Source organism: Cyprinus carpio, chromosome A22 (genome assembly GCF_018340385.1).
Source record: "Cyprinus carpio isolate SPL01 chromosome A22, ASM1834038v1, whole genome shotgun sequence".
Lineage (NCBI taxonomy): Eukaryota > Metazoa > Chordata > Actinopteri > Cypriniformes > Cyprinidae > Cyprinus > Cyprinus carpio.
The window spans coordinates 1,449,558-1,462,891 of NC_056593.1; the positions used below are offsets into that span (position 1 = coordinate 1,449,558).

At 33.6% G+C, this 13,334-nt stretch overlaps 2 protein-coding genes and 4 non-coding genes across 6 annotated transcripts; 1 reads left to right on the forward strand and 5 right to left on the reverse strand.

Moving 5' to 3' along the window:
* Positions 1-244: 244 nt before the first annotated feature.
* On the reverse strand, positions 245-4,610 carry LOC122134839. The gene is made up of 4 exons (XM_042711626.1): positions 4,007-4,610; positions 3,288-3,620; positions 2,883-3,206; positions 245-832 (listed from the first exon to the last, which is right to left on the reverse strand). The coding sequence occupies exons 1-4, from the start codon at positions 4,050-4,052 to the stop codon at positions 723-725; spliced, it is 813 nt and encodes a 270-aa protein (XP_042567560.1). The 5' UTR covers positions 4,053-4,610; the 3' UTR covers positions 245-722.
* A 926-nt stretch (positions 4,611-5,536) lies between these two features.
* Positions 5,537-8,132, reverse strand: LOC109059993 (aquaporin-12). Its single transcript, XM_019077150.2, has 3 exons — positions 7,421-8,132; positions 6,115-6,231; positions 5,537-5,983 (listed from the first exon to the last, which is right to left on the reverse strand). The coding sequence occupies exons 1-3, from the start codon at positions 8,019-8,021 to the stop codon at positions 5,856-5,858; spliced, it is 846 nt and encodes a 281-aa protein (XP_018932695.2). The 5' UTR covers positions 8,022-8,132; the 3' UTR covers positions 5,537-5,855.
* A 1,141-nt stretch (positions 8,133-9,273) lies between these two features.
* On the forward strand, positions 9,274-9,346 carry trnam-cau. The gene has a single exon. It is a non-coding gene; the product is annotated as a tRNA-Met (tRNA).
* A 1,537-nt stretch (positions 9,347-10,883) lies between these two features.
* trnai-aau lies at positions 10,884-10,957 on the reverse strand. Its single transcript has one exon. It is a non-coding gene; the product is annotated as a tRNA-Ile (tRNA).
* A 342-nt stretch (positions 10,958-11,299) lies between these two features.
* Positions 11,300-11,371, reverse strand: trnad-guc. Its single transcript has one exon. It is a non-coding gene; the product is annotated as a tRNA-Asp (tRNA).
* Positions 11,372-12,818: 1,447 nt separating this feature from the next.
* On the reverse strand, positions 12,819-12,889 carry trnag-gcc. Its single transcript has one exon. It is a non-coding gene; the product is annotated as a tRNA-Gly (tRNA).
* Positions 12,890-13,334: the final 445 nt, after the last annotated feature.

Below are 13,334 nucleotides of genomic sequence, written 5' to 3' on the forward strand. Positions count from 1 at the left end.
AGGTAAATGAAATAACTTTTTAACTTAGAAAAATCATATGTGCACCTCTGAACAGCATTTTCCTCGTCTGGACCCTTGAAGTACTTTTCCCCACAGTGGTTTTAACATTGATGAGACCAATGACATAAAAATCAAAAACTACTTTAATTATATTTATACTTCAGCTCTATTAATGCTTACCATTGGAAAACAAAATATGCAAAACCAAATTAATTCAACAGAGCAAACTGAAAAGTCAGCCCAAATGACTAATAGATGTTTGATATGGACCACAAGGGGGCAGAAAAGTTTTACTTACACAGTTCATTCCAACACATTTGCCCTTTGAGGGGTTCAGTTTGTAGGAAAAGCAACCAGTTCAGTCTCACCTGCTAATCTATCACTTTAGTAAAATACGTTAGGTCATAATTTAGGGGATTTTACTCAGCAGCCACAATGACACACACATAGCATTTGACAGTGATTTGAAATCACTGATCTTCTGATCTGAGGTTAGATTAGAAACCTCCCGGGCTGCGTTCTACTCCGCTTTTATACACACTCACAAGTGCTTCCCTTCGGGGGAGACCCTCGACACTTCATTCAGCTCCGTACCACAAACACATACCACAGATAAAGTTTAATTCACCCCTGCCATCAAAGTAATTTGTAAGGGAAACATGTAAATATTAAATAAACTCCATAGCAGATTTCAAGTGATCAAGGGCTTAGGACATTCTAACTCATTCAGATCTGATATCATAAACCACTGCAGCGACAGTAGCCACGCCCACCAGAGCAGAGACGACCAATCGGATCGCAGCTTCAGTAGAACCACAGCAGTGCACCGAGTCTGAGGGAAGAAACAGAAGAACACTGAAACGCCCTTTTTTCACCATAACTATAACCAGAAAAAATTTTAAACTCTAAACTATAATGACAAAGAGGAGTATCGGTGGAAAATCAACTTTCAGAGTGTTTTTCTTTACAGCTGATGAACAATAAAAAATATCCAGTCGATCAAAATCCATCCGACTTTAAAGTACGGAAGAGGATTAGGGCCAAGCAATAATAAAAAAAATAAAACCATCTCGAGATTAAAGTCATTATATTGCGAGATTAAACTCATTAAATTTCGAGAAAAAAAAGTCGAAATACAATCTTGAGAATAAACTCCTTAAATATCGAGAATAAAGTCGTTGTGTTTCGAGATTAAACTCATTAAATTTCGAGAAAAAAAGTTGAAATACAATCTTGAGAATAAACTCATTAAATATCGAGAATAAAGTCGTTGTGTTTCGAGATTAAACTCGTTAAATTTCGAGGAAAAAAAGTCGAAATACAATCTTGAGAATAAACTCATTAAATATCCAGAATAAACTCGTTGTATTTCGAGAAAAAACTCGTTAAATTTCGAGAAAAAAAGTCGAAATACAATCTTGAGAATAAACTCATTACATTACACGCCATTAATGGCAATGCCGTAGGGTTTTAATTTATCATAGCTGTCCAAGTGCCAGAGTGCATTTGGGTGAAGCCAGCGATAACCTTTCATGTTGGACAAAAGCGAGTAGCCTACATCGCGCAAATTGGACTGATTTTTTTCTTCTAAAAAGACCTAGCCGCTTGCAAATTCTCTTTAAAGTTCGTGTGCTAATTATTATTGTGTCATAATTAGCTAAAGTTGATAGTATTTCTTTGTTACTGAAAGAAAGTCTAAAATATAGCTTGACTAAGTGATCCAACTCTGCCATGTCCTCTATAGGCTATGCAATGAACACTGATCTAATGCTTTATTCTCTACATTTCATTTCGACTTTTTTTCTCGAAACACAACGACTTTATTCTCGAAATTTAATGAGTTTATTCTCAAGATTGTATTTCGACTTTTTTTTTTCTCGAAATTTAACGAGTTTTTTTTTTCTCGAAACACAACGACTTTATTCTCGATATTTCATGGGTTTATTCTCAAGATTGTATTTCGACTTTTTTTCTCGAAATTTAATGAGTTTAATCTCGCAATATAATGACTTTAATCTCGAGATGGTTTTATTTTTTTATTAATGCTTGGCCCTAATCCTCTTCCGTATTAAAGAGCTTTAAAGCAGCAAATGAAAAAAATGCAGTGCGCTTAGAAAAAAACAACTTGCATTAACTATGCAATATAGTTAGCGTTATTGTTGTGGATGCTAATATAGTTTTCATAGTCATTAGCTATGATTTGAAGTTATATTTTGAAGTATCGCATCAGTAACAAGTGATGGAAATGGCACATTTTTTTACACTCGCTTGAGGTGGTTTTTGACTTGTGCGAAAAAGGGATTATGCAAAAAAAAAAGGAGATGTGACAAAAAGGTCATGTGACTGCGCTACAGGACGGCAAAACCTCACCAGTGGACCGATCTCGTTCCTCAGCATCTGAAATGTTATGGTCATTCTGAAATGTCCGAGCCAAGTCTGTCAACGTATTTCTATATAACTGCATCCCAGAATTATTACACATTACTGCGTTCCCCAAACAGCAGCATCCACCTCCGAAAGCAATGACCGCATTTACTGTTTCGTCTGCTCCCTCTGAGACACAAGTTATTAATATAGGCCTATGAAAATTATTATATTCAGTATTATCTCCTACGTTTCATAGCGATATATAGTCAAGCACCCGTTTTACCAGGAAGTGATGATTTTGTTCTCTGACTCGTTGGATGGAAACGGTGCTTATTCGCAAATGTTTTATGCGATATTTCGCAACTTTGGATGGAAACGCGGCTATTGTCTGCATTTGTGGACATTAATATAAATATCGTTCTCGTTATTGTCTATTGGTGTAGAAGTTGATATGGTTATTGTTAGTTATTAATGCACTTTAACACCTTCAGTTCTCTAAAGTGCACTAATGTTACCTGCACATGTATAACAGAGTCGACTGATGTCCAGATGTTGAGTCTGGTTGCTGATGGGATTGTTGAGCACACAGCTGTAGCTGTTTTTATCCTGATATTCCACCTCTAGAGGTAGAGAGAGACTGATGCTGAGATCAGACACACTGATGCTGGACAATAAACTGTTTCCTTTGTACCAGGAGAGAGTCACATGACTAACATTCAACACTGAACACACCAATGAACAATTCTGCTGTGATAATGATGATGATGATGATGAACACTGTGAAGGGTTACTGCTGATGACGGGAACCGGCAGACGAGTGACACTGATTTCCAAATTATCTGTAGAAACCGATATTTTAAATTTGTTAAATAAAACCTTTAATGCAAAAAGCTAAAACACTGGAGTAATCAGTAGCTCACCACTGACTGTAACGTTGAATGTCTTGTACGAGGTTCTCCCGCGGATGATGGCGGTTAGTTGATAAAGTCCTGAGTGTTCAGGTCGCATGTTTGCAACGGTCAGAGATCCAGTCTTTTGTTCCATCTGTAAGCTGTTTCTGAAACTCTCTTTACTGTCAAATAAATACATGAACTGCTTGTGGATTTCAGCGATCAGATTGTCTTGGGATCCAAACGTCCACAGTATCAGATCATCTCTCTGTACTTCAGTAACATCGGTGTGTAAAGTGACAGAATCTCCCTTCATCACTGATATAGATTTTATTTCATTACGATTATCAGCACCAAACACACCTGGAGATCATATAGAGAGTATTCAGACTCGTATCATAAAGATCATTCACTTTTAACAGTGACGCTTTAAAAATGTGTGAAGACCCGTTCACACCAAGAACGATAACTTTGTAAGCCTTTGCACTTTCTGCTTATTATGCAGCTTTGTGGTCTGACGCTTTGAAAGCTCGAGCTCTTTGCAGGTTGTTTTGGGGCGGTTGATGTTTTTATCGTTGATCATCTTAAAAAAATAAAATAAAATAATCTTATGATTCCTGTGAATCATTACAGTTTTCGTCCTTGGTGTGAACAGGTCTCAACACAGATTAGTCTTTTACTGCACGTTTCATTAAACACAAAATCATCTGATAAAACTACCAATCGATTATATTTTTTTAGTGACTCACCTGAAAGGACGAAGAAGATAAGCGTAAACAGAAGAGTGAAAATCATCCTGAGTTGTTATTGGATTACTTAAGTTGCACTTTCAGTCTGGCTCTTAAGTCAGTTTTGCAATCTCATTAAGTTCTTCTGCGGATGTGAGAAAATAAAAAAATCACCCCACCTACATACCCAGCAGAACTAACCACATGCACTGAGTTCAGGCCCCAGTTTACTGCCCTCAAAAACAACTCCGGCTCCACATAAGCACGATAGATGAACAGCGTTTCAATGCATTTGTATCTATTCAGGTCGGTGTAATACTACAGAAACCTCATGCCTGTTGTGACGTCTTTATATCGGCTACAACACCAACATGTCTACTCGAAGAAACAACCAGGTTAATCCAGAATGTAACAATAACTTGTGAAAGATTGGTTAAGATGATTCAAACCAATCAGTGGTTCTCAACCACGTTCCTGGATGACCCCCAATACTGCACATTCTGCAGTTGAGAACCACTGCCTTCGCTCATGAGTCTCTTTAAACGATTCCATAAAAGATTCTATTCAAAAGAGTCATTTGTTCATGAATCGAAATTGAATCGAAAATGGAAATGAAAAAAGCCACGAGAAACCATACACAAAAATGTATATGCCGTTTTAACCTGTAAATTGGTACATAAATAGTACAGATATGTTAATTTATTAAAAAGTTTTAAAAATCATTTCTAATTTTTCACTTGTTTTCACGCTGATCTTCGAAGACAGTGACCTCTGCTGGTGAGAATAAGTCACTGACTGTAGATCTAACAAGTCTGCAATAGATTTCAAGTAATCTGATGGTTTTTGTTTTTACAAAGACCAAAAATAAACCTAACAATAGATGAAACACACACACAAACATATATGTGTGTGTGTGTGTTTTGCTATTTTTGTTGTTCTGCTGCACTCAAAACAAATATGTGTTTATATGTGCAAGTTTTGGTTGTATGTGTAATTTTTTTTTTTTTATAATTGTTTTGAAAGCTATATAAATAATCTCTCCATTGATGTATGGTTTGTTAGGAGGACAATATTTGGCCGAGATACAACTATTTAAAAATCTGGAATCTGAGGGTGCAAAAAAATCTAAATATTGAGAAAATCATCTTTAAAGTTGTCCAGATGAAGTTCTCAGCAATGCATATTATTAATCAAAAATTAAGTTTTGATATATTTACGGTAGGAAATCTACAAAATATCTTCATGGAACATGATCTTTACTTAATATCCTAATGATTTTTGGCATAAAAGAAAAATCAATAATATTGACCAATACAATATATTGTTGTCTATTGCTACAAATATACCTGTGCTGCTTATGACTGCTTTTGTGCTCCAGGGTCATAAATAGGCTACTGTTGCTCGAATAAATGTAGACCAGCACATCAAGAGTGCATGCATCCTATTACCTTTTTTCTACAATATCATGTAAAAAAAAAAAAAAAATGTTTATTCTGTATTTTCTAAACCGGCCCGGAATAAAAAAGAACAGCAATTATGAAAGACTAAAAATACGTACAAATGATTTTATTACATTGTGGCATACTTTGAATATTTTATCAAAGTGGCATTTATAGACAACCTATCACAATTTACTTGTACTTTTGTATGCTTTTTCCTTTTCCCCCTTATTAAATATTTTTCTTTATATTTTTGCTGTGTATTAAATAAAATGTTCTTTAGTAGTAATTTCACATAAGACGAGGGTTTGCTGAAACTGGCTGCAGAGCAACCGAACAGAAATGTAACCAGATTTATAGTTCGATACTAATGTGTTTTGTGACTATGAAATACGGTTTATGAAGTGACCATATCAGTGCTGTTTTTCTCTTCAGCTGGTCTTGTCTTCAGAAGTTTTCCCTTTGGGAACCCGGAAGCGTGCCTTCTTGGAGTAAAGCAGATTCCTGCTGAACAGCAGTGGAATATTTCCCAAAGACAGGAACAGCGCAAGAGTCATGCCTAAAAAAATACACAGTTTACAACACATCTCAGGAAGACCAGCAACCATTCTTGGATTGATGGTTTGAACTGTTCAATTACTATTTTAATATTTTTCTTGGTATTAAAGAACATTTCTGACAAGGACTCACCGATCAGAGGCCCGAGCCAGTAGACGAGAGAATACGCTAGGAGAGTGTGTCCCGGACAGGTGAATGTCATGGCATAAGCCAGAGATGGATTCACATATCCAGACGTGTAGTTATTTCCTGGTGTGACAGAGACATTTGTGAGGAGTTCAAACACTTCACCACTGAACAGTCAAGAGGTTCTCCTGAGTGAAAAACAGCTCTAGACACTACTCTAGTATTTGTATAAAAGTGCAGTTGATTTTCTAATCAAACTTCATGTTATTGAACAGCTTTAATATATACATTTTAAACCTACAAATATTAATGTATGCATTTGAAATGTACAATCTTTATTTAATATGCATTTTAAATTTTCAACCTTTATTTAATATATGCATATCTGTATATCTACAATTTGTTTTTAATATGCGTATTTTAAATGTGCAAACCTAATTTAATATATGCATCTATGATCTTTAATATTTGAAATCTGCAATTTTTAATTTAATATGCATTCGCAATTCTAATTTATTATGAATTTAAATATTTTTTTAATGTAATAAATTATTTAAAATATGCATTTGAAATCTACAATTTTATTTAAATTTAAATCAATCAATAAATTATAAATTTAACAATAACAATTTTATTTAATTTATAAATTTTTAATTCAAAATCATTAATATATGCACTTGAAATCTACAATATTTAATTTTTTATATGCATTTCAACATGCAATTCTTATCTACAATTTTTAATTTAATATGCATTTAAAATCTACAATTTTAAATATTTGAATTTTAAATTAATGTATGCATTTTAAATGCAAAATCCTTAATGTATGCATTTAATATATGCATTTTAAATCTACAATTTTTTAATGTATTACATGCATTTTAAATAGCTAATGTTTTTTACAATTTTTATTGTGTTTTTAATGTATTTTAAATAAACAATCCTAATTTGATACATGCATTTGAAATCTACAATTTTTAAATTAACATGCATTTTAAATGCACAATCCTTACTTGTATACATTTTAACCTATATTTTTTAATATATGCACTTTATTTAATACATTTAATTCATGCATTTTGAATCTAGTTTTATGTATAAATCTTAAATCTACATTTATTTAATATATGTTTTTTTACTAGAACTAATTTATTATTTAAAATATGTATTTTAAATGTAAAATGTTATTTATGATACGCATTTTAAACGTATAATCCTTATTTAATATATGTGTTTGAAATCTAGTGTTAAATTTAATCCATGCATTTTAAATCAACAATCATTATTTAACATGCATTTTAAAAGTAATCACCTGCATAAGCAATGAGCGTCAGCAGCACGGCGAATATGGGAATCCTCAGCAGCTGTGACCTGCTCTTCAGGACGAGGTAAACCATGTGAAAGGTCAGGGCCCCGAGGGCTTCAGCGAAGACTCCCTGCAGCGGCGGGACCTTCAGTGATGTGCTGCACTCAGACATCATCATGTTCTTGATCATGTGCATGTCGGTCAGCTCCATCTGCCAGTACTTACCGGTGACTAGGAGCGCAACGTAAGCACCGAGTAACTGCGCCGCCACGCTGAGGACAGCGGCCACGGCGCCCGTGTCTTTCTGCAGGAGTCCCATGAGCGTCACCGACGGGTTTCCACTCACGCCCTGCATGATAATGCCGTGGACGGTGATGGATATGAAAAGCATAGTGATGGCAACGTCGGGGGGAAGAGGAGCGGCGGACTGGTGGACGTCGTCGGTGGTGTTGTCCTCCTGTATTCTGGAGGCGGAGAGAGCGAAGGCGGCAATGAACTCCGTCAGAAACGTCCATCTCGGCCGCCAGCGCGTGACCAGCACCCGTCCGACCGCGCTCACGCCAACTATGCCTAAAAAGTAGCCTAGTGAAGCATTAAGGCCTGACATGCTGGCGTTCAGATGGCTGTGCTGGACAGAAAGAAAGATCTGAGCTCACCACGCTGTATTTGCTCACAGCATGTGATAACGTGGCACACGGACATGCCGTGCTCTTATCAAAGGGGATTTTAGACACACTTTAGGCCGGAAAAACACACTGACCTATTCAAGGCCACTTTGAAAAAAGGCTGTTTGCTTTGACTCCCTCTAGTGGATGAGGCTGGATGTCATTGTTTAAACTGGGCTACTGATGCTCAAATCATCTTTGTACAAATATATTCTATATATGCATTTGAAATGTTTTTAATATATGCATTTTATATTTACAAATTTCATTTAATATATGCATTTTAAATCTACAATGCTATTTAATATGTGCATTTAAAATTTAACATTTTTAATTTAATGTATGCATTTTAAATTTACATTTTTATGTGCATTTTAAATGCTTATCGAATATATGTATTTTAAACATACAGTTATTTAATATTTGCATTTGAGATGTACAATTTTCAATTTAACATGCATTTTGAAGAGCAGGTCAAATTTTTTTTATGTTTTTTTAATATTGTGTTGGAGTCCCCTACAACAGGTTTAAACGCAACTGTCTACAATCATTATTTAATATATGTATTTTAAATCATCACATTTTATTTATTATACACACTTTCAATCTACAATTATTTAAAATACGCACTTTAAAATTTACAGCCGTCATTAAATACATTTTAAAACAATATTTTTATTATATGCATTTTAAATCTACAATTTTTAATATATGCATGTTAAATAGGTAACCATTATTTATCCATTTAAAACGTACAGTTTTTAGTTTAATATAGTCATTTCAAATCTACAATCTTTATTTAATATATGCCTTATAATATATTTTATATATTAATGTGTGTATTTTAATTCTACAGTTGTTATTTATTATATGCATTTTAAATGCAAAATCCTTTTTTAACATATGCATTTGAAATGTTAAGTTTTTATGTTATTTATGCATTTTAAATCTACAATCTTTGAAGTGTCTGTTCACTCTGACTCCCTCTAGTGGACGAGGCTGGATCTCATCGGTTAAACTGCTCTTTTGTTCCTCAATCCTCTTTGTACAGACTCTCTTTTGGGATTGTAGTAGATGTGCACACAGACATATCAAAGTAGAGAACTGAAAAGCAAGATCAAGTAAAGAACTGAAGTGACTAACCCGAAGCGTTCCTGCAGGAACATGAGGAGGTTCTGCACACTCCACCTTCAGGCCTCGTTGGCGCAGTAGGCAGCGCGTCAGTCTCATAATCTGAAGGTCGTGAGTTCGAGCCTCACACGGGGCAAATGTTTTAGTTTTGCTAGAGCAATGACATTCAGGGATGTTGTTTGTTGTTTTAATTTGTTGAAAGTTATTTTAGCACTAGTCACACTTTTTTCTGTAAGCAGTGAGCCGTTAGCATTGTTTAATATCAGGTCTATTGGAAACACTGCCATCTGGTGGGAGTTTTGTCAACGTTATTACCATTAACTGCAACAATTAAAAATATTTTGTTATTATTTTGAAATGTAATTATTTTATATTATTATTATATTAATATTATTGTATTATTTTATTTTTAGTTAGTTATTTTATTTCTCATTTTTGTTCAGTTTAAGCACTAAAGTAACTAAACCTTAATTCATAAAAAAGACTTTTAAAACTAATATAATTAACAAGAAACATATTTAATCTACAAAATTAAAATGAAAATGGAATATAAAAATAAAATGTTCAAAACATTAATAAAAACAATAATAGTAAGGGTAAGGGATTTTTTCTACTTATTTTTCAAATTATTACTGGCCCTGCCACAAAATAGTAAAATAGTTGCCTTTATTGTTGTTTTTGATCTCTGTTATCTTGTATTCTAATAAATATATATTTCTATAAACAGAGCTGCTCTGCCTGTACAGTAACATAAAAATAAAAAGGATAGAAAACTAACCTTGTTGAAACTAACTAAAATTAAAATTAAACTGGAAAATATAAAAATAAAATAATTCAAAACATTAATAAAAACTATAGCAGTAATACTAATAAAAATGACAAAAAAATTAAATTATTTAAAAAAAATTCTATAAAAGCTAAAATAATTAAAATCATCAAATGATTTATAACATTATATTATAACTATAATATAAAAAAAATATTAAATTTATTTAAAATAAAAATAAAATTAAGCATATTAATAACATTAATATTAGTAATTGAAATTCACTATCCAGTGGCAATAATAAAGAGTTAGTTCACCCAAAAATATCAAGTTTTCAAATTATCTTCTTCTCCTTTTCAGTTATAAAAATTATATTAGTTAATATCAGTTTGGCGGAGAATAAATGACTGAAAATTCAGTAACACTTTACAATACGATCACATTTGTAAACATTAGCTAACGACATCTGCACACTAATGTTAACTAACAATAAACAGGACTTGTGCATGATTTATTAATCTTCTTAATTTCAAGATTTACTAATACATTTTTAAAATCACAAGTTGTATCTGCTAACATTAGCTAAAGTGCTGTGAACAAACATTAAAATTTTGATTGTTTTTAGATTAACAAAGACTGCATTAACTTATGCAATAACAAATGAGGCCTTTTTGTAAACTATATTTTTTTATCAACCAACATTGAGGAATATTTTTGAATTCTGCAAAAAAAATATTATTATTTATGTTAGCTAATATATTATTTATTGGTAACAACCAAGAACTTAAATTAACTACGCTTTAAATCAGCAAAATCACACGACCTGCTGAATTCTTTCTTCTTCTTATTATTATACAGAAAATGTAAAAGCTAAAATATAAATCAAACAGTTGCAGAAGCAAAACATTGGCCCGTACGGGGATCGAACCCGCGACCTTGGCGTTATTAGCACCACGCTCTAACCAACTGAGCTAACCGGCCCTGGTGCCCAGCCTCAAAAATCAGTCTTCAAAAACAACACAGCAGCGCTGCTTTAACCACTGATTCACAAGCTGTTCTGGAAAAATGTGTAGATATTTCACTTCAAAGTCAGTGATAAATCAAAAAGATGCAAAACATGCAAAATCCAACGAAAACAAGTCTAGTTTAGAAGAGTTGCGTCTCTTCTCTACCTTTCGCTAAGTATATCGATCTACTAATAAGATGCTTTCTCTTATTTTAAAATAAAACAATTAAGTAATTCCCACGTGATCGTTAGATCTTAAAATGGGAGTCTATAAATGATTTTTCCAGTGAACGCACATGGAGAAAAAAACAAGTGTCCTCCCCGTCGGGGAATCGAACCCCGGTCTCCCGCGTGACAGGCGGGGATACTTACCACTATACTAACGAGGAGTGAGTACACAGCTTTTATCACCCTGTTTTGGTGCTACACTCAGTTCACTCCATTCAGATTCAGAGCTGCTTTTATTATCAAAAACAAGAGGCAAGACAGGGGCCTGTTCTTCGTACGTCGCTAACTCACTTAGCTGGATTTGACTTGATGTTTAGTTCTTCTAAGCTCATCCTGGTAAACTTAAACCTGCTTAGGAGCAGCTTATTTCATGTAAACAGGATTAGATTACATCTTTTTAAGTGGAACTGGTATTTAAAATCTATCACAGCCACTGCTACTTTATTACAAGAGTACCCTAATAATCCAGGGATAATCATTTCTAAAATTAGGGCTGGACGATATGGCCAAAATTAATATCACGATATATTCCTTAATTTTGGTCGATAATCTGATTTTATTGAAATAGAAATCTTTTGTAACATTATAAATGCATTTATCATTACTTTTGATCAATTTTAAGCATCCTTGCTAAATAAAAGTATTAATTTCTATAATTTCCCGAAAAAATTATTAAACTTATACTGACTCCAAGCTTTTGAATGGTATAGTGTATACTGTAACAAAAGCTTTTTATTTCAGATAAATGCTGATCTTCTTTCATTAAAGAATTCTGAAAAATAATAACAACTACTCAACTGTTTTAAATATTGATAATCAGCAAATCAGCATATTAGAATGATTTCTGAAGCATAATGTGACACTGGAGTAATGATGCTGAAAATTACACAGAATAAATAATAACAGGAATAAATTACATTTTAAAATTCTATTCAAATAGAAAACATTTTTAAATAGTAAAAATCATTTCAAAAAGTTACTGTTTTTGCTGTACTTTGGATCAAATAAATGCAGCCTTGGTGAGCACAAGAGATTTACTCAATGAAAGATTTATTCGAATTATAAAATAATTACTTTATAATTGCATTCGGGTCTTACACACATGCCGCACAGATAAAATTAGATTAATTGTAAGACGCAAATTAGCCAGAGATCAGTTATCACGATTAGAAGATCTGGCATCTTTCAAATCATCTCAGATGTATTAAGCGAGGTACGAAGAACGGGACCCAGGTTTTGTAGTGTCACCGTAACAACAACACTTTTTAAAAACTCAAATCTTACCTTGATGTTACCACTTTGGTCTCCTGATGAATCTCTAACGCCGAAGTGCTAAGCAGGGTCTGAAAATAACAACCAACAAGCAAAGAAATTAGCACAGTGTAAACCATGCAATTTAGTAAAATGTGTTGTTGGACAACAAATTTATGAAATAACCATAAATGTAATGGGATGTTAATAAAGAGTCTCTTACAGTGATGTGTTTTGTGAATGAATAAACAAACAAGCAGAAGATTTTACCTAAAAAATGTTGGACCCTGTTTGTAAGTCACTTAATAATACAAGCATTGATGTTTAAGTATGCAAAAGATCTTCAAAAGAAGCTGCTGCATTGGCCGGGAATCGAACCCGGGCCTCCCGCGTGGCAGGCGAGAATTCTACCACTGAACCACCAATGCTCACATATCCCTACCCCTGGCGTGCCACATTTTGTATTGTAACAGCCATCCGTAGTGCATTAAACAACGCACTTAACTTACATCAGTACTGCATTAAATGCATTAAACTTAAAGCGTCAACCATTTATAAAGTGGACTTGCCCTAAAAATACTCACTTTCAAAAGACCTCGCAACGTCCCAACAGTCTACCGCTCCTATATGAAGAATAAAAAAATACATGAACAAATGAGTGAACAACTGACTTATAAAGCTCAACTGGTACAGCCTAAAAAGTCTACAGACTCTAAACACTAGAGCGCCAGAACTACAAACAATTATTAAAAGTGAAAAAGTGAAGTTATTTTTTGAGAGCAACGTTTTTTGGACTGAAGGCTTTGTTATGAACCAACCACTAGGTGGCGCTTAATACCAAACATTTTTATGCCATACTTCTAATGCTTATTC